This window comes from Myotis davidii, unplaced genomic scaffold, assembly GCF_000327345.1.
Source record: "Myotis davidii unplaced genomic scaffold, ASM32734v1 scaffold147, whole genome shotgun sequence".
In the NCBI taxonomy this organism is placed as follows: Eukaryota; Metazoa; Chordata; class Mammalia; order Chiroptera; family Vespertilionidae; genus Myotis; species Myotis davidii.
The window spans coordinates 7,969,484-7,990,617 of record NW_006383010.1 but is presented as its reverse complement, the minus strand read 5'-3'; the positions used below and the strand labels follow the sequence as shown (position 1 = coordinate 7,990,617).

The window sequence follows — 21,134 nt, the reverse complement described above, 5'->3', positions numbered from 1 at the left end:
GAAACAAAGTACCACAACCGAGTGTCATAAGCAACAGAAAGTCATTGCCTCACAGTTCCAGAGGCTAATATGTGAAACAGAAGTGTGGGCAGTGGTGGTTCCTTCTGAGGGCTGTGAGAAAAGGAATTGCTTAAGTCCCTCCTTGGCTTGTAGAAGCCTTCTTCATGAAAACATGGCATTCTTCCTAACATAGTCTCTAAATTTTCACTTTTTATAAGGACACCAGTCATATTAGGTTGGGCTCCACCTTCATGACCTCAGTTCTAACTTGCTACATTATAGCTATAGGGTATTGCTTATGTTTATTATGTTTATGAAATTGACTTCTCTAATCAATTACTAAAGGGCAGGAATCTTAAATTCCTTTAGACACCAGGTCTTCAGTGAAGCAGGAATAGTGAGATACTTATCACATCATTTGCTTCGAAAGACATGAAGCAGCTGCAAGATAAAGTGCAAAGCACTCTGCAGGTTTCTCAAAAACTAGCTAACTGATTTAATTTTTTTTTTACATTTCTGCAAAGCCACTATTTGAGCCATTTACTCTACTTACTTGCTAAAATTAATTCCCTGTGATTGTCCAGTTGCTCTGTCAGATAGCAATAAACAGGTAGGGGACAAAGTGTTCTTTGATAAATGTCTTTTATTGACATGAGACTATCTACAATATAAATTACCGCAGCGCACAACTACAGAAATTCACAAAGCAATAGACATTTATTGAACAGCGTCTGTGTGCTAAGGGCATTTGGAGAATTCTGAACATTCTGGGGGGAATGCTGGAATTCTCATTTTGCAGATAAGAAAAGTAACACTCAACAAAATTATGGAATGTGTCCAAGATCACAAAACTAATAAGCTAGCAATCCAGCATTTAAATCAGATCTGTAAAAGGCATAAGGACTAAAACAGCAAAAATAAATGACCAGGGCCTCCCCTTGCATAATGACTTTGAATCAATTCTAATGAAGATAATGTATTAGCTTGCTAGTCCATGAACAAGGTGTCAAAGGTCTGGTCCCCTCTGAGGGCTGTGAGGGACGGGTGTGTTCCAGGCTGCTTCCTGGGCTGTGGCTGGCTGTCTTTTCTCTGTGTCTCCAGGCTCTATTCCCCCAATACCTACCTGTGTCCCATTCTTCCCTACCACCTCGTTTTTTTCCCACTATTAACAATTTAAGAACAAACAAACCAAAACCAGCACATAAAGAATGCTCTGGCTACGATAGGTTCCAAATGCATAATACCACCGCCTAAACTACAGTTGACGATTCTGATCTATTGCAAGGGACAGAGGCCTGAATATTGGGGGTTTGTCTCAACAAGGACTTGGGCTAGTGCATGAGAATCAGCAATACATGGGTTCCCTAAGGTGCACATGGAACATGGCTGTGAACTGTTACTGAAAAGAATATAGAAAAAGACTTCTACATTAAGATTGTTTCAAACTCTTTTAGGTTGATGCTGGTTTTGCTTTCTTCAGTTTTGAGGTAAGGAATAGGGGTTATAGAAGAAAGGCTGTTTGATCCTCTTGTTATGGCATAGTCTTCCTTTTTACAATTTCAAAGAAAATTTGATACAAAAGCACCTGATAGGCTATTTGAAGCTTGGATGTTTTGTTACTCATTCAATAACTATTGCGTTAAGCCCTCAGCCTAAAGACATGGCCAGTCTGAGGTCCTGTGTTAGGTGGCAATCAGTAGAGAAAGCATTATTAATTTAGCATCTTTTATTCTCTTAATTTCTTTTTGTTTCTTTTTGTAGGAACAAATTTCTGTCTGGTATCCTAGTCCCTTAACTGAAAAAGCTTTCTACATTTTTTCTAGTAATAGGTGTGCTGATGAAAAAGTATCTCAGTGTTGATTTCTCTAAAGTAAAAACTCTTTGTCTTGCCTTCATTTTTCAAAGATATTTTGGCCTCGTAAAGAACTCTAGACTGGTAGTATTTTTCTGTGTGTGGCTGTTTTCTTTTTCCCCACTTTAAACATATTTTAAAATATCTCTGTACTGTTTGGGGGCTTGTACCACGTTTGACAAGAATCTTCTTTCTTCTTCAGTGCACGTTGTGTCTCTTTTTCCCTGGTGCTTTTAGGGTTTTCTCTTTACCTCTATCTACCATGCTTTTTTCTTTCTTTCTTTCTTTCTTTCTTTGATTTTGATGTACCTTGGCTGAGTTTCTTATCTGTTTCAATTGATTAATTTTTTCCTGGTTATGGTTCTTAAGCCCCTGCTTGTTTGTGATGCTTTTTATGTATTTGGGTGCTGGATTTTGTTGTAATTAATTAAGTAGTAACAGGCTTTGCTCTGACATGCAGTTCATAACTACGGTCAACAAATGAGTTCTTGGGCATTTTGTTTGATTTTAATAAGTATATTTTCTCATTTACTCCAAACAAATCATTTGGATTGTTCTAGGCAACAGATCTTTTTCTTGGTTCTACTCCATTACCAAATCATTCTTGATGATTTTTTATGAGATCTGATTGATGGAATAGAAATTCATTTAGTTTATTTATTCTATTTACTTTTATGGCCATTTACTTTTATGCCATTCTCTGCAGACATGACACCTTAATTAATCTAAGTCTTAAATTGGTGGAAGTTAAAGATGGAGAGGCTTTGACTTCTACTTTTGAGTAATTTTGAGGAATGTGAAAGAAAGAAGTCATAAGTACAAATTCTGCTGCTTGAAGGAGAGTGGATCATGCTTGTTAGTGAGTTGTTTATTTACTTATTTTTTAAAAATATATTTTTATTTATTTCAGAGAGGGTGGGAGAGGGAGAGATGAGAGATGAGAGAGAGAACATTAATGATGAGAGCGAATTATTGACAAGCTGCCTCCTGCAGGCCCCCTACTGGGGATAGAGCCTGCTACTGGGGCATGTGCCCTGACCAGGAATCAAATCTCGACATTCTGGTTCAATCAAAGGTCAACACTCAACCACTGAGCCACATTTGCCAGGCCACTTGTTTATTTTTTTTTAAGCCAAGATTGAAATCATCTTCCAGCTTCCACATAAAACTCAACTCAAGAGTCCTTTCTGAGCAACATTACCAAAACCATTTTTGTTGTTGTGAAGTAAGTTGCATCAATCACAAAGTATTTTTAAGCTCCTTTTTATGTGATAAGAACTACCTTGTCCTGTAAACCTCAAACATCAGTCTCCTTCAAATCCACAGTTTTAATTTGAGATCTGAGAGGTAGAACTGAAAGTCCAGAAAGCACAACAAAGATTACTTTCAGGAGCCAGATGCTGTTTTGTCAGCAGACTCCTAATGTGCATTTTAAGGTAGGCTTTAGGTATACTTGGCAACTACATGACATTCTTTAAGAGCTTCTTTAAACTGGAAACAGGAAAAGACAACATAATGTTGTAGGAAGTAAGTATTGTTTCATAAAGAACAAATCACATAGGATGGATTTAATAACGCTCAGAGACAGCATTTCAAACCCTAATGGCGAGGCAGGAACAGCAGACAGGCCTGCCAGATTCTCTGGAAACTTTATAGACCGGCTGAGAATTGCTTTTGGAAGCTGTGCTATTTCAGACCACTAGGGTAACCTTAATTAAGCGATTATTTTAATGATCCAATTGCACTTGGTTTACGAAAGCAGTAAATTATTCCAACTCCGAAGTACCAAACTGTGTCTGAACAGCTACGCCTGTAGCAAACCAGCAGGACTCTGTCCTCCAGCTCCTTTCATCCCCGCCTAGTTCCACGCTTAAACCAATGCCCTAAAACCAAGCACTGACATTTGCCAAGCATTTTGTGCTGTCTAGTACAGCCCTGTGGGTACCTGACTTCTTTCGCTTTGATTATCTAGAATGAGGGGAGAAAATTAGCCCTTGATTGTGCCAAGGGTGCTAAAGATTCACTCACATCTGAGAAGAAAGCACGCATTGTTTCAAGATTGCTATTGAGGAATTAACTCATAGGTAAGATCATGGAAAGCTTTTAAAGGGGTAGTATAAAACTATGTGAAGTTTTGCTAGGTCTCGTCTATTATCCACGTGCACACATATTCACTTATGGATTCCTCATTACTCCAAAGAGAAACTGCAGTCAATAAAAATGTTTCTTAGGACAAAAAATATTCTTTTGGTAAACTGCCTACTGTTCTTGAGTTTTATTACAATCAGGTGGGCCTCTGTGCTAGCAAAGAGTATCCCATGTCAGAGAGGTTTTATTATTTGGGGTTAGGTTCCCTAAAAAAGGAAGGGGGGCTTGTGGCATCTTCATTACAATAGAATATGCACAGCACAGCATGGCCCTTTTCTCTTGTAAGTAGCCTTATGACCAAGTGACTGGCTTGAAAAATGTTTGAAAACTAGTCATATAAATATTTAGGAAATGCTAATAGCATCTCATAAATATTTTTCCTACTTAGAAATTAACACTAAAAAGGCGGAGGAGGAATTATGTACCCACAGACTCTTGGTCATGGATGTAAATGAGTTTCAGCATCTAAGCAGATGCACTAGTTCCTTGATAGACTATTTCTGTCAGATTCTGGCAAAGGCTCTGATTCGAACAGCAATTACTGGTAAAGAATTTGGCCTCAACTATTTAGAAAAGTGGCTTTATTGAATTTACAAACAAGTCCCTACAATTTTCCATTTCCTTAGCAAGATATTAAATCAACCAAGCTAAGCATGCCATCATGACTATAATTTACGTGATCTGACATGACAGTTAAGATGTACTGTGGTAATTTGTGAGAGCTTGCAGTATTATTGGTAGTATCAAAAATTTATATGGTTCAGTTATTAAGGCAAATTGTTTCATTCATACTGAGATATCTGACAGGAAACCACCGAGGGCTTCCACATTACATTTAAAAAGTGCCTTCCATATTCAAACAATTTGCACACCCTGTTGCCATTATTTTGTTCACTGAATGGAAACTGAAGCACAGGCAAGCACAGCTTTTTGATGTGAAAATGATCTGCGGGGGAACATGAAGTGCTTCATTGTGGGTGGTTATAAGCAACAGTTCAGCCAGGATAAGGAAAGTTATCTTTGGGAACCAACAACTATGAACAGGATGTCCAAATTCTTTGCTCTGATGCTACTTAATATCCTATTTGCTTGCTTTCCTTCTGTCAGTTTGATTTTCAGCCAAGAGAAAGAAAAAGCATATGACCAAAGAAGAAATTATCGAAAATATGGTAAAGAGTATGCTATTATAAGCTACCCTAAAATAAACTTCACTACAGCAAGAAAAATAAGACCTCTGAAACCCATCCAATTTTGACCCAAGGCTCTTTTCTAAATTCCTCAAAGCAGGAAAAAAAACACACACCTGACAGTTTATTTTTGGCAAATTTAAGCTGTAGGCATTCACATCTCATGTGCTATTCTATTCTTATTGGGAATGTAAGAGGTTCCTAAGTAGAATAGGATAGAATGACTTCTTATTGTAATGGGCCTTGTAAATAAATGTTTAATTAGATTTTTATTGCAGCTGTAGAATTTTGTGCAACATATACTGTCTCTTGTAAGATACATATTCACTGAAAACACTTTATTCATTTACACAATTTTCATAATAGCATTTTGAAGCCTGTTAAAAATAAGAAAATTGGCCATGAGTTAAAATTTCTTCAATCTGTGCAAACCACTAGTTCCCATTCACAAAGGAACATCTGAACTACTATTAAATTTTTCTCTCTCAATACTCACATGCCATGGTGAGAGACCCACTAACTATAAATATAGTTTTACTTGTTTAACCAGGAAAGATGCCTTCAAAAGTGACACTATATTCTTATAGGGAAAAACTAGGCTTAAGTAGCATCAATTTGCTAAGAGATTCTTCAGCATGTGATCAGGTTAATTTAACTATCAGATGACAAGGTATTAACTTTCACAGAACAAGCAAATATTCCCATGTAGAATTACTATACCAAAATTTGTTTGCAACAAATTATTGTGCAAAATAAAATGATAAAAGCCAAGGCACCTGTCTAGCTAGAGTTAATTCACATCTGGGAAAAATAAACACACACACACACATACACACACACACAAACAGTGCTGCCCTTCTGAGGCTCCTAAATTTGTTTATCTGTGTATGTTTTTCTTTGTGTGTGAGTGGGCTTTAAAACACACATGTGCTTTCAATCTGGCACTTCTTATAGTGCAGCACTCTGTCTGAGCTCCGGGAAATATGCTGTTTACATAAGCTTCATGGCAAGCATTACATTAGTTATGTAATAAATTTCGTTTCCAATTAACATTCATACCAGATAGAAGAAGGAGCTCTCTTGAATGTCAGTTTTGAAATGAAATAGAAACAGATGAGGAAAACTTCAGTAAGTATCCTACCATAGACAACTCATGAAAAACATCTATTTCAAGTAAATCCAACACGGTTTCTTCCAATGTCTATAATTTTTTTTGGCAGACATATTCTCAAGCCCTCATTAATTTATTTGTTGATTAAAAAATTATATAGCATGTCAGCTATGTGAAGTTGTGAACCAAGGATGCCATGGCCCATGGAACATGGGAAAATGTCAAATTCAAGCTGATTTAGTTGTTTCAGGCAATCTAATACAGTATATGTTCGATATGCTTATCTTTCTTTAACCAAATACTAAATAAAGCCCATTCCTTTATTGATCTGTTAAAGCAAAATAGCGAGAAGCAAGCAGGATATGGGGTTACCTTGTTTCCCAGATACGGAGCTGGGGCGCTCCAGAAGTAGTCCTGGGGCAGGGCGCGGCGGGCCTCGCTGCTGCTGATGCTGATGTGATGAGGTGGCTGCGGGTCCTGCTGGGGAGCCACTCGAACGTGGCCAGAGATGTCAGTCAGATACCAGCCACTCATCTCTTTTATCTTAAACAAAAACACACAACCATCATTACTTCGGAAGAATAAAATCCATCTGCTTCTGTTCTCTTTTACACTCCTGTAAAGTCCATGTATTTAGAAATCAAAAAACAGAAACTATACAAGTTTACCAAAATATGAGAGTTTTCAATATCACTAAACTTATCGTATGTACTCATAGATTCCTATTTTTTTTTCTTTATGTTTCTAGGAGTTTGGATGGTACTTATTACATAAAAATCTGTTTTCATTGATTCAATGCTTTCTTTAAATCATGATTCCAAATACCCTTCTTAAAAATAGAAACTCATTCAAAATTATACAATGGTTATATTAATATCCAGTAATCTGACTTTGAATTTTATATTTTTCACTCTACTAGTAATTTCCTATTGTTTATGGAATAAATTTTTTTAAAAGGTGTTGCCTACGCATTTGAGAAGCTGAGGAAGAAATAAAATTTGCAAGTGTCTGAAAGATGGTTTTTCATTCAGTATTTCCTCCCTTCCCATTTATTTAAATCTCACTGTTGAGACTTAAAAACAGTTTAATCCATCAGCTTAGCCTGTTGCTATGGCCACAGCTCAGAATATTGTACCTAGTCCTTCCCAGGGCCCCGGAAGTACTACAGGAACCCAGGGCTTAGATCCTTGGCCCAGAAAAGGAAGATGCCTTAAAGAAGGACTTAGGGAACCCATGATGATTTATTTGCTTTTCCATCTTTATACTCCAGGCAGGGGTGGGCATACAGTTGAAATTGTAATTTAAACTGTCAGGATAACACACTGGCTACTGAGGTTTATAGCTACCAGGGGCCCACTAGACCTGTGTGAGCGGCTTGGTATTGGGGTGATAAACAGCAGAATGGTAATGGTTATTGTGGATGAAATATATTTTTTAATTTCTTTATGTAGAAGTCATTTGATTCTGTATCTCCCAGAGCTGTGGAATTGCTGGGACTGCTCTGGTAGAAAGAAAAAGAGAGACCAGGTAAACACTTACTGGCTAGCTAGACAATAAAATATATCTTACTTTCTTTTCTTCCCTTTCCAACACCACCCTCCAGAAATTCTATGACAGCTCAGTGAGATTCAGAGGAAGTTCTCCCCAGATGACTCACTGAACTGAAAATATCCCTGGACCTGGTTTCTGAAGACCCAGGCTGAGTGTCTCCCCTGCTTCTCTGCTAACTATACAATTTTGATATGTTAATGGAACTGTTGAGAAGTGTGTGTGAGGGTACTAGAAATAAAAGGAGGAAGTTAGACTAGATTTCCATTAGCTGTTGGTTCTATGTATTCTGTTCCAGAAGCAATGCATTTGATAAAATATGTATAGGTCCAATTTTAGACATGAGAGAATAATCAGAATCTGCTCATAATATTTCAGACTTGACTTAAAAGCAATACAGGCAGAGAAAAATATACAATGGTTATATTGAGGATTAGTTAGCTGATTAATGTTGAAAGGAAGGAAGATAGTTTATTGAAATAGTGATGTTGGTAAAACACAACTCTCATCACGCTTCTGCTAAAATTCTTCATGACTCTCTGAGTATAAGAGCCCAACTTCTTTAGCATGCCCAATCCTGGATGACTGGCATAGTTTCTCATTCCCCTCTTGGCTTCTCTTTCTCTAGCCTTTTTCCTGCTATTCTGTACTCAAGCGTGGCTACACAGGCTATTTGGAATCCCTGAAGGCCCCAATTTTCCTTTCATACCTCTTCTATAAGGAGACAAATCACAGAGTGGAAAAGGCAATGGGCACTGGAGGAAGGAAGGCAAACATGTTTACATTTATAATAGAGAAAGAAAATTCCAGTGACTACTAAAGAGGCAATAATTTGAAATTTTTAAAATTGACTAAGAATAAAGGTATTGTTCACATTTAGTGACCCCCTTTTAACAATGAAAGGGCCCACGCAGTATCAAATAGCAACTAAAGGTTGGTGGGTAATATGCATTTTATAAAGAAGTAATAAAGCAACATATAACTTAGGTATCAAAAATATCGGTGAATGAATAATATAATTCTTCATATCACAATCGGATGCTTTCTCTGTTGAATCACATTCCCTTGGGGCTAGAACAACATTAATTTCATTACTGCTTCACATATTAATCATGGACACTGAAAAGGCTAGTGTTTATTTATTCTGAGAAGTTACCATCTATACACTATTACCAAAAAAAACTTAAAAGGATTTGATAAAAATATGCAAATAGCATTGAAAGAAAATTACATCACTTCTGTATAATAACTTTAAGTTAAAGCTCACTGTAAGAAAAAATAATAACTTCATACAAAAAGAACAACAATATCAAGAAGGCCTGTGGAACAGCAAACAGAATGAAAAGGCTGCTGCTTACGGTGCCGTAGGTCCAGTAGGAACTTTGACATCTGTTGGAAACCCCTGAACAGAAGCACTCATCACATCCTTTTTGATTACTCTCTTGCAAATTGAAGAAGCCAGATTTGCAACGGCTGCAGTCTCCTCCTTCAACGTTTTCCTATAAATAGAAAGGTATGTTAAAAACAGAGGTGCTCTTTAAACTTAAGAATTGTCTCTTGGTTTAAGAAAAATATAAGCTGTATATTCTTCATTTTACCGCTCAAAAATCTTTAAAATATAATGATATTTTAAAAAAATCTGCTTGAAAACTCCTTAGTAAACGATATCCTTTGTAATTGCACAGATGGGAAAGAATTTTGGACACTAATCTGCTGTAGTAAAAGTTACAATTTTTATCTTCCTGTATGTCACGAATGTGCAGTAAATACTATGATACATACTGCAATTGGTTAAACTGACTAAAATCCGTTTGGTTCATTATTGTCCATTGTTGAACTACTTTGTCTTAGAATATATGATATGTGACAAAATTAAAGGCATTGAAATAATACTGGACGTATAACACAACATTGATATTTTACAGGTGATAAAATGCTTTTCACATTATATACTAAAAGTACATACATTTAAGGAACTATAAGAACATGGCAGGTAGAGAAACTGGGGCAAAGAGTCATAGTATTACCCTGGTGAGACTAAGTAGAAAAGGAGGAAAGTTTTCCTTGCTTAATTTTCACAGTGTCTCTTTAATGCAATGGTATATAGCCAGTTAATCATATGGTGATGTTATGGGGAAACATAATTCTCATTTGGTGACTGCTCTCCCAAATGGTTCCATTAATCCTAGTCCCAGTGTACTGAGAAGTTATCTATTTATTGGGGGGGGGGTCTATACTGTGGACTCAGCCTACAGAAAGCTATGTGATGAAAAACTGGGAAGAGTGCAATCTTTCAATTTAAAGAGTGGTTAAACTTGACTAATAACGTCTAAATGAAGGCTCCTTGCTTTCCAGGAAACAGATTCTTAATATCCCTTATACATGCATTTGCTCCACATTTTTCCTTTTCCTTGAATTCCCTTATTACCTCAATTCAGAAACTTTCCTTTTCCTTAGAGAACTTCTCACTCAACTGTTTTCATAGCCCTTTATGCACTGCTCTATTATAACCACAGAAAAAGCATAGTTATTTCTTCTCAGATCAGTCTCTCCAGCTATATACCATAATCTGTCCAGAGGTAGAAACCCTATCTTATTTACCTTTGAGTACTAGGAAATGGCAGTATTCCTGGTAGAATACTGAACATCAGCTTAATAAATTTTCATTAAGTTTAAATTAATCTTTTGGTGGTTGTGTTTTCCATGCATAGTAAAATGTTATGCACATAGTGGATGTTTAATAAAAATATTTGATAATAAACCAAGTTGGGCAGAAGATAGGGATGATAAAGTCTGATAACATAAGACCAAAAATAAAAGAGGCAAGAATAACATGAAAAAGGGGATAAAGAATAAGCAAATAAAGAGGTTCTCCTTGTATCTGAGAGAATAATTTATTTGAAATTAACTTTTGCACTCTTAATTTCTATGACCCACTTACCACCTCAACCACCTCTACACTGCTGGAGCCTAAACAAAGGGTGTCTCTGGACTTGTTTTGCATGTCAAACTTTAGCATCCTTTTCATTGACATTCTTGCTAGTTCTTACTTATAAGATAGATTTCAGATACTTTGAGATAATAGATGTCAGCAAAACTAATCAAACTAATTTCAGACCTGTAAATCCCCAAAGCCCTGAAGTTAAAAGCATCTTCAGAAGAGTACACAGGCAGGAAAGATGAAACATATTTATAATTCTAATTTAGCTCAGCCCGTTGAGGACACAGTACAGCTGTTTTGTACACTGTGTTCTTATGTTTTTGGTCTAATGTACCTTTCATTTACTCTAATTTGAAAGCTTGTAATACCATCTTTCTGAAATTCAGACTGAGTTCAACAACAAGACATTTTTGGACAGTAGTTACATTTTCCTTAGCCCCATTTTAGCCTGGCAATATGAGCTTGAAAAAATTATGATTAAATAATTGCAACATTCAATTGCATCTAATGGTTTGAAGCAACACATTAGGGTAGGAATTCTAGGAACTGTAAAGAATGGTGGGTCAAGGTCCTGTATTTAAAAGCCAACATCTAGAGTTGGGTAAAAAAAAGTACACTCATAATCAACTATAATGCAAGGTGGGCCATGATAAGTGCATCTCAGAAATAAATTAAATTAGGGAAAAACAGAGGAGAAAAGACTAATGCCTGCTAGGAAGGCTCGAGAAGGCTTTATGACAAAACCTTGAAACATGGTTAATGAATTCAATCTGTAGCAGGAGATAGAATGAGAGAGCCATGCTAGCAAAGATATTGGGATCAAGAAATAATCCAAAGATTAGAAGATTCATTCATTATTTATTGTTTTTCATAACACATGTATTAAATATTTCCTATGTGCTAGAAACTTCACTTGGCACTTGGGTTCCAGGGTCCCTGACCTCACATAGTGAACTTTAAGGCTACCCTAAGAGATGTGGCTTTTTTTCCCTTTAGCAACTGGTAATTCATTACAGATTATCCAGCAGGAGCTAAATCAACAGAACTATACTTGAGATACTTAAGTTGATGGTAGTAGGTAAAATGTCCATGAAATGTGAGCATCTGGAACAAGGAAATCTTTCCTTACCACCTGGTGCAGGAAAGGGTCAATGCAGCAGGCTTGAACTGCTCAAACCCTCACGATCCAACTGAAAGACTGTCCCTTGACCAGTTCCTGGGAGGTTAACCTAGAATATCCTGCCTGAAAAGAGTGTCTTTTTATACCTGGGGGCAGAGGTCACAGCAGATATTTTATGCAAACAATGTGATTTATGATGAATGCCTGAGGTCTCGGCCACATTGTATCAGTTTGACCTCTGGGGGGTTTGGAGACTGAATAGTTAAGGTCAACCATAAGAGTGCTCCATATCTATATGATGAACACCCCTCCAAAAACAAACAAACAAACAAAACCTCTGGTCACCAGATTTGGGTGGGTTTCCTTGGTTGGCAACACTTCACATGTGTAACCACACATCGCGGCTGGGAGAATTAAGTACTCTCTGTACTATTCTCCTAGGAGAGGATAAATGAAGTTTGCGCTTGGACTCATCCCTACACACCATTTGCCTTTGCTGATTTTAATCTGTGCCCTTACACTTAATAAAGCAAAACCATGAATATAACAGCTTTTCGGAGTTCTGTAAGTCTTTCCAGTGAATCACTGAAAATGAGTGTGGTCTTGGGGACCCCCAACACACCATGGTGAAGATAACAGGATGCCTGCACCTAAACAAACAAGTTAGACAAGTGGTAGTTTTGCTTTGTTTATTATGACCATCTTTGAGCCAAAATATTTTAGACCCTGTTAAAAGTCCTCAAGCTAATCCTATTCTACCTTCCCATACCCCATTCACTGCACCCCTCTTCACACATAATCATCAACTCAAAAGATTTGTATAGACCTCACAACCTCACATACAATTGCAAAGCAGTCAGCTAAAAGTCACAGCATTAAGTCTCTAGATTCCTACTTTCTCAGTCTTGAGTCTGTACCATATTCTTTCTTTAATGAGGGGCAGCTCCTAATCAGATTGAGAGAATCATTTGATTGAAAAGTGCTTGGTCTTTTTTTTCCTCAGGCTCTACCACAGACAACTATTAAGCCAAAACTAAATAGCAAATATGGTGGATGTGGTACCTACTTACATATCTGTCTTAATGCCTTAGTTCAAGTGCCTTTGGTAGGAAAGTGAAAATTTGCTTAGCACATTCAATCTGCTTTTGGACATGTCTCAACATTTATAGAATTAATTAGTTATATCAGGTTCTGCTTCCTATCTCATTTTCCAACCTCCCTGGAGAGAATATATATCGAAACAATTTCTTATTTTAGGATTGTGTTTCCAAAATTTCTTTGGGAAAAAATAGTAGTTTTAAAACAGTGATTACTAGATAACATTACAGTTTGATAATATATTTTAGATGTTTTAGAGTGACACAATTCAAACACAAAAGCATAGCAGTCAGGATTTTTATTGCACATTCAGAGAAACAAGGTTTCCCACCTAGTTTGCTAATGACTTTGGCAGCTTGGGTCTCAATTCTTTTTATGGATTCCCAGGTGGATAATTGCTTTTTTAAAACTTCTCTGTGACTCATCAACAACTGTCATCCATGAAACATCCCCAGATTGTGTTCGTGATTCACTCTTGGAAAATCCTCTTGATACGAGGATTTAAATTTGCAAAGGGTGAACCTTCTGCTTTATTGGTAGGTTCTTTGAGCAATTTCCTTTGGTATCAATGTCAAATTATTAGTAAATGTTTTTTTTCCCATTATTTTTCACAGTCCCTTTATTCTCTATTATTATTCATTCATCAAATCAGAGCTGAGCTGCTAATACAAGGCATTATAGGAGATGCCAGAGAGAATATGAAAATGTCCTCAAGAGGATTGTACAAAAGGAAATGCAAGTATTGGTAAATAAGGATAATACAAGCAGAAGAAAGTCACTGAGTACATGCTTTGTTAACTAACACCAAATTCATCACCACAGTCCCCATCCCTCTCAAGGAAAAATAAAACAAAGGCCATAAAGTTGAAAGAAAAAGATGTATCCCAAGGGTTGTATGATAGGAATAAAATAGGCTGCTGCAGCCTTATTCTCTCCAATTGTAATTTTCCACATGTAAGAATGCCTATCAGAGGTCATTTGCTAACATCTACTTATATAGAAACCCTGGGTGGTGTTCATCACGACCAGAACCACGATCAAGGGGAAGGAAGTCAGTCCTGCAGGGGTTGTCTTGGAAACGGTTGCGCTCTCCCCTGAGCTGTTTCCCAGAGCTGTTTCCTGTAAGAGCGGGGTTTGAGGCAGGAACCTTTCCTGTGAGCTTGGAGGCATCTCTTTATAAAGTGTGCCACGCCAGCACAGCCAAGGATGAACCTGAGTCGGGGCAGCTAAAAGGCTTAGAAAAGACAGATAAGAGAATGAAAGCCAGATCTTGGTGGGATGCTGCTTCTCTGAGAGACAACCACCATGCCCACAGCCATGCCTTTATTTTTATAGCAGATGCTACGAGGCAAAGTAATGACGTGACCAAGATGTTACAACATTCTCCTGGGTTTCAATCCTACTCAACTACATGCACCTGAAATCTATCAAGCCTACATCACTCAGGCACATGGGGCCACGTGTTCGGACCATAGGCTCAAGCTTACAACTACAGCTGTTGGCTATAATTGTGCTGGGAGGGCCCTGCCCTCCAAGCTGGGACTTGCACATGGCAACGAGAGAACTGTGCCCTCTCATCAGTCCAAGGCTTGAACCTGTCCAAAACACTGTAGCGGCTCTCCACCATAAAGTTTTAATTCTTTTTCTTTGTTACTAATGTTGTGGCCCCACCCCATAACAAAAAAACAATTTCCGGAAGATGAGCCCCAGGAATCAGGATTTTAAAAAGATTCCCAGGTGATTCTAATGTGCAGCCAAGATTGAGAACCACTGCTATAGATATTTAAAAAATATCTAAACATGCAATTCTTTGTCCAAAAAATTAGCATGTTCAAAAATTAAATGAAGAAAATTTGGATATACTCGATGGAGATTTTCACACATATTTGAGTGATGATTCCATTGATTCCACAGATGATGCTGAAAAGGAAAATTTTCCCATCAAATTTCTTAATAGTATTACTCCTTCGGGAATGCCGTGTCATAAATTAAAATTGAAAGTGGGTGCAATCATCATGCTATTGAGAAATCTCAATAGTAAATGGCGTCTTTGTAATGGTACCAGATTTATCATCAAAAGATTACGACCTAACATTATCGAAGCTGAAGTATTCACAGGATCTGCAGAGGGAGAGGCTGTTCTATTCCAAGAATTAATTCATCCCCATCTGACACTGGCCTCCCATTTCAATTAACTCGACGACGATTTCCCGTGATGCCAGCATCTGTGATGACTATTAATAAATCACAAGGAATAACTCTAGACAAAGTAGGCATATTCCTACCTGAACCCGTTTTTGTACATGGTCAGCTATATGCCTCTTTCTCTCGATTTTGAAGAGCATGTGATGTTACAGTTAAATTTCTAAGTACTTCATCACAAGGGAAATTAGTCAACCACTCTGAAAGTGTTTTCACTCTTAATGTGGTGTACAGGGAGATATTAGAATAAGTTGAATCACTTTATCAGTCATTGTTTGCATCACTATTGTTTTTTTATCATGTTTTTCTTGTTTTCATATTATGGTTTTGTTGCTTTCATATCATGTTTTTATTGTTTTTATATCATGCCTCTGTTGTTATATCCTTTTGTTACTGTTTATTTATTAACAAATTTATATATTATTTTCATATACATTTTACTAATTTCCTTTCATCTCTCACTTCTATTATAGAGAAAGAGCAAATAGCAATATTAAAATATCTCTGCTAATTAATTCCCTTTTTAAAAAAATATATATTTTATTGATTTTTTACAGAGAGGAAGGGAGAGGAATAGAGAGTTAGAAACATCAATGAGAGAGAAACATTGATCAGCTGCCTCCTGCACACTCTCCACTGGGGATATGCCTGAAACCAAGGTACATGCCCTTGACTGGAATTGAAGCTGGGACCCTTGAATCTGCAGGCCGATGCTCTATCCATTGAGCCAAACTGGTTAGGGCAATTAATTCCCTTTTGATGTGCACAAATTTCGTGCACTGGCTACTAGTAAATAAATACAAACAGTAAGATGATCATTGTTGCACCATTTTATTATCATTTATTTTATAAGATCTTCAAGGGCAAATATCATATCTTATAACTTGTCACCATCCAACTCAGTTTGTAAAGCACAAATGTGAAAATAATTGATCTTAAAAATCTAATAATGATAGTGAGAGTTTGTAGATTCCAGGTCAAATGCCACTTTACTCATTAAGAGATTTCTCTCTCATTTATCTGTTATTTTATCACTTCTTTGTACTGAGTCTGCAGATTTTGGTATTAGCTGGGTTTCTGGAACCAATATATTACAGATACCAAGTTAATTTGGGGGGGGACTCAAAGTTAGACATGAATTTTCAACCATGTGGGGGTCAATGCCCCTAGCCCCTGTATTATTCAAGAGTCAATTATATTAACCTATAACTTAATACATTTCTTAAAAGTTGTTTAAACTTTGAACAAAATGGGTCTAATATATTCTCTTTCTCAGCATTTCAAATGGGCAACTTTTGTCAATCCAGTAAATTTATTTTAATATTTTTAGAGATAAACACTTACATGGATATCACTTCAATTTAAGTCTCCAGTATCTTACCGTCTCAATAAAGTTTTGCCTATTAAGTAGCATTTGACCCATGTTGTTTGATATAATCATTCAACACCTATGCCAAATCATGTTTTTGTGAAACAGAATGAGCTAACACATTTCACTCTACTTTAATTTCTTTTCAGTATTTTAATTATATGAGTATTTGTTGAACATTTGGGTATTTATTTTTCTTGTTAATAAAAGGCTATAGCCACTTAATTATAGCATATTAAATGCACAAATATTGTGATATAATTCTTTTGCTGTATGCATATAATTTGTGGTTATTAATATTATGTAGATATTTAATGAAACCTGTTTTTTCCTGCAAGTTTTTATTCTAAAAAATTAGTTTATATGAGCTTATATTCATCTATTTAAAATATCATACAGTTGAAGGGCAACTATTTATTGTGTTATGGTTAATGTTTGTATACACATGTACACATATAACTAATCATCATTACTTCATTTTTCCTTCTCTTTTATGATTTCTTAATCACTATTTATTTTTGTGCTTTAATTATCTGTGTAGAGCTTCCAGTGTCTTTGTAGGAGGCATTTTTCCTATTAGGGTTGTAATCACTCTCTGTACAATACGGAGGCAGGCAGAGCGCAGGCAGGAGCTAAGGAACTTTCCCTCATTGCTCTGCTAATGGCTGCAGCCCTCTTGCTCTAACCTTTCTTGCTGCAGTTACCCAAGAGAATGAACCTAATGAGGCCTACCTCCCTCCTCATGTTTTTTTTAATGGCAGGTGTTTAAAAACATTCCTTTTTTTTCTTTCCCCAGTTTGATTCCCTACTTCTAGAAACTGGGGAAGTTTACCTTCTATTTAACACTCAACTTGGCCTGTCTTTTATTTGAGCAAACGATAAAGGTTCAAGATTTTCATGGAGTTTTGGAAAAGGAATAAAGCACACACAGGGTATAATTTTGTAAATATTAGAGAAGATTTACTAGGAGCCCATAAGATTCCTCCAGAGGACATAGAGGATGAAGAGGGGAGGTGTCTTTAACAAGCCATCACCTACAGACTGCTGCCATCTGGGTCTACTAGAGCAATTTTTACATATTAGGTAATATCTGAAGGAAATGTACTGGATCTAGAAATGTATTATGTTGCAATATATGACAATTCCTTAACATGAATTGTGGACATCTGCCTGTTCACTGTCCAAGGTAAATACCTAAATCACCCCTGATATATAACATATACCTACTATGTAACTAATATAATATTTAGCTTAATATTTTAGATATTCTTGTCCCAAGAATATACATTTAACATTAATACTAATATTTATTTATTGTGTTATGGTTAATGGTTATATACACATGTATATATATATCACTAATCATATCATACATACTGCTTAGATAAAACTACTGGACTAATAAAGGGAATATATTAATAAGGTTCTATGATTGAGAACAAAGGAAAAATATAGAACAAAAAAAGAAAACAATTTTCTACATCAGTATGGCATGCTACGTTTTCATTTTCTCAGCTAATTTAGCTAACACTGCCTGATCCAAATATTTGGTCCTGATTACTATAGCTAAGGGAAATCAGTTTTGTCATTTATGACTCATCCATGTCTCTAAGTTTCCTCTATGTGTATGAGCTGCAGGTGTAATTCACCCTTTGGTGTTAACATGATGAACTATTAGCTGAGCATGTACAGCAAATAAAGTTGCATTTCTGAAAGTACTCTTGGGAGGAAATATTGAGCCTTTAGTCAATTCCACTAGGGCTTCTTACATTTTTAGTAATTAAACTAAAGAGTTTGAAGATGGTATTTTAGACCTATCTGGGATCAAACTTCAGAAGATTAAAAATCCAAAATGAAACCCTAGACAGAGTTATTTTCAGAATTAAAGACAAAGCTAGAGTAGATTTGAATGTGCTATAGTTTCAAAGGGCTGCTACATTTAGTGCTGTATCGTTGGAAATTACACTAGATTGGTGATGGGCAAAACGTTTTTGGGTTTTTTTTGCTATAAAATGACAATGATTCTTAAGATGAGTTGTCCTCTCTTATCTATGGGTTTTAGACATGGCAGGTGTCACGCTGCAGTGAACCAGGTATCCAAAGATACTTACAAGAGTGCCACGTACAGAACAGGTAGTGGATATGTACTGGGGAAGTTGTCACAATTGCTTAATGCCAGCAGACATATCAGAGAAGCCAGGAGCATGACCTTCTGTTTGGACAGTGGGACGTTACTGGAATGAACAATGTACCTTGCAGTTACAGGGTCCAAAGCAAGGGTCCTCATTTGCACTTCCTTCACCACTGCAGTTACAGGGTTTGCAGTCTGGGTAGCCAGTGTAGCCCTTGAGACACCGGTCACATCTCTCCCCTCCGAAGCCAGGTTTGCAATGACAGGACCCAGGTGCCAGACCTAAGAAAAGATGAGCCATTTCTCAATTGTTTTTTCTTAAAATTTTTAAAAAGTATATTTTATTGATTTCAGAGAGGAAGGGAGAGAGAGAAAGAGATAGAAACATCAATGATGAGAGAGAATCATTGATCGGCTGCCTCCTGCACACCCCACACTGGGGATGAAGCCCACATCCCAGGCGTGTGCCCTGACCGGGAATCGAACTATGAGCTCCTGGTTCATAGGTCGACGCTCAACCATTGAGCCATGCTGGCTGGGCCACATATCAACTTTTTAAGAAAAATATATAATTTAGCCCCTCCAGTGTTAATTATAGTAGCCTTTACAAGTCTATTTTCACAAAAAAATAAAACTCATGATGTACATCCAAAAAGAACAATAAAAAACCCCAAAGAATATAAGGTTTAATGAGAAGCTGGCTAAAATTTGCACACACAGCATTTTCTAAGTATTTTTTTTAACATATTTAAGAATTTTTTAAAAAGATAAAATCTCATAGAATCTATGAAAATTAAGGCTACAGAAAAACCACTGCAATGATCATGGATGAATTTCCATAGCTCTGACTAGATTAAGAATATGTAACTTGTGTATACCTGTTGACTCATAAGAATCTTCAGACAAACACGAAATGGAAGAGTACCTTCAGTGTAAAATTATGCTTACTTAAAACAAAAATGTAACAACAACATAAGTACAATATCATATGGTACAACTGAGAAAAGACTACATGCATTCATGGGAATGGATATTTGAGGGATAAAAAATAGAGGAGGAAAGTGAGAGCAGTTTAAATTTACAGAGCTGACAGGCGTCAGAACCACACCAATGTATCAATCAAATTCAGATGAGAGAATCTTACATACAACAAACACCAAAGTGAACCAAACGGAATCCTAAAGTACATTAAAAGAACATTCAGTGGTGACCAAGATGATTTTATTATAACTATGTTTAATATGAATACATTTATTTTAACTTACCATACCCATAGGTCAAATGGAAAAGAAGTGTGATCATTCAATACACGATGTAAAGGCATTCCAAAAAATCAACATTTACATCTCATGTTAAAGTCTTCAGACATTGAGACTATGTGTAGAAGTACTCCATGTAATAACAAATATCTATCTTAAACTTTGTTGCTGGAAATACTATGAATTAGATGTCTAAAGACCCCCTCCTTTGTTCAGAACACTTGACAATGCAGTATAAAATTAAAGATAGATAGATGGGAAGCAAGAAAGGATTGTGCTGGTATGAAATAAAGAGACCCCTTGTAGAGATTAGAAACTACAAAAAAATACCATTCCAGCCCTTATGTCAGTATCTTTCCTGGAGTTGACTAATTCTGATAAGCTAGAATGTGGAGTATGGTTTTATGAATCAAAAGACAAATTCTAGGTACTACTCAGGTTAGGAGGTCATAACAGAGAACTTCATATAAATTCAAAGCTCCTAAATGGGTAAATTAGAAAATATACATAGTAGTATGCACACACAACATACACACTTATGGAACACACAAGAAAACAAAGCCCCAATGAATAGGAGCAGAAAAATCAAACTGCAGATTCAGACTGATATAGATAACAGAGTGCTACTAAGAGATTCATAAGATTCTGAATTATAAATATTTTTAAATATTTTAAATTATAAATATTTTTAATAATTATAAATAATTTTCTATTACTGTATTTCCATTTTTAAATTAAAAGAAATAACTATTGGTCTAGAGCCAATTATAACGGTGCAAGCTTGAAAACATACAAATGAAATTGACAGACATTGCCACATTTATTAGAAAATCAGTGGAGAGTGTAGGAAGGGTTTTCCTCTCAGCTTGCATGGTATGACCTCAAGAGATGGCGTCTAAATTTACTAGATAATGAAAGAGAGATTTAAGCCTTTTATTTAACACTAGGGGCCCGATGCACGAAATTCGTGCAAGGGCCTCGGCCCTCCCAGTCCAGCTTCATCCAGAAGGTTGTGTGGAAGGACATCTGGTCTAATTAGCAGATTATGCTTTTATTATTATAGATAATAAAGATTCCATAAAAGACATACAGAATAAAAATATATGAATAAAAGATGTGGTGTGGATGATATTTCTTTGTCTTTGAAGATTAAGAGTCAAAAGGCAAA

General features: G+C 36.4%; 1 protein-coding gene across 2 annotated transcripts in view; it reads right to left on the bottom strand.

The window, feature by feature from the left end:
- Positions 1 to 21,134, bottom strand: part of LAMA2 (laminin subunit alpha 2) — a 491,338-nt gene that overhangs the window by 271,805 nt on the left and 198,399 nt on the right. For both annotated transcript variants that reach the window (XM_015557822.1, XM_015557823.1), the window contains exons 10-12: positions 18,829 to 18,989; positions 9,205 to 9,345; positions 6,671 to 6,841 (exon numbers count right to left, since the gene is read on the bottom strand). In XM_015557822.1, the coding sequence (XP_015413308.1) occupies positions 6,671 to 6,841; positions 9,205 to 9,345; positions 18,829 to 18,989 (473 nt within the window). The remainder of the gene's footprint in view (positions 1 to 6,670; positions 6,842 to 9,204; positions 9,346 to 18,828; positions 18,990 to 21,134) is intronic.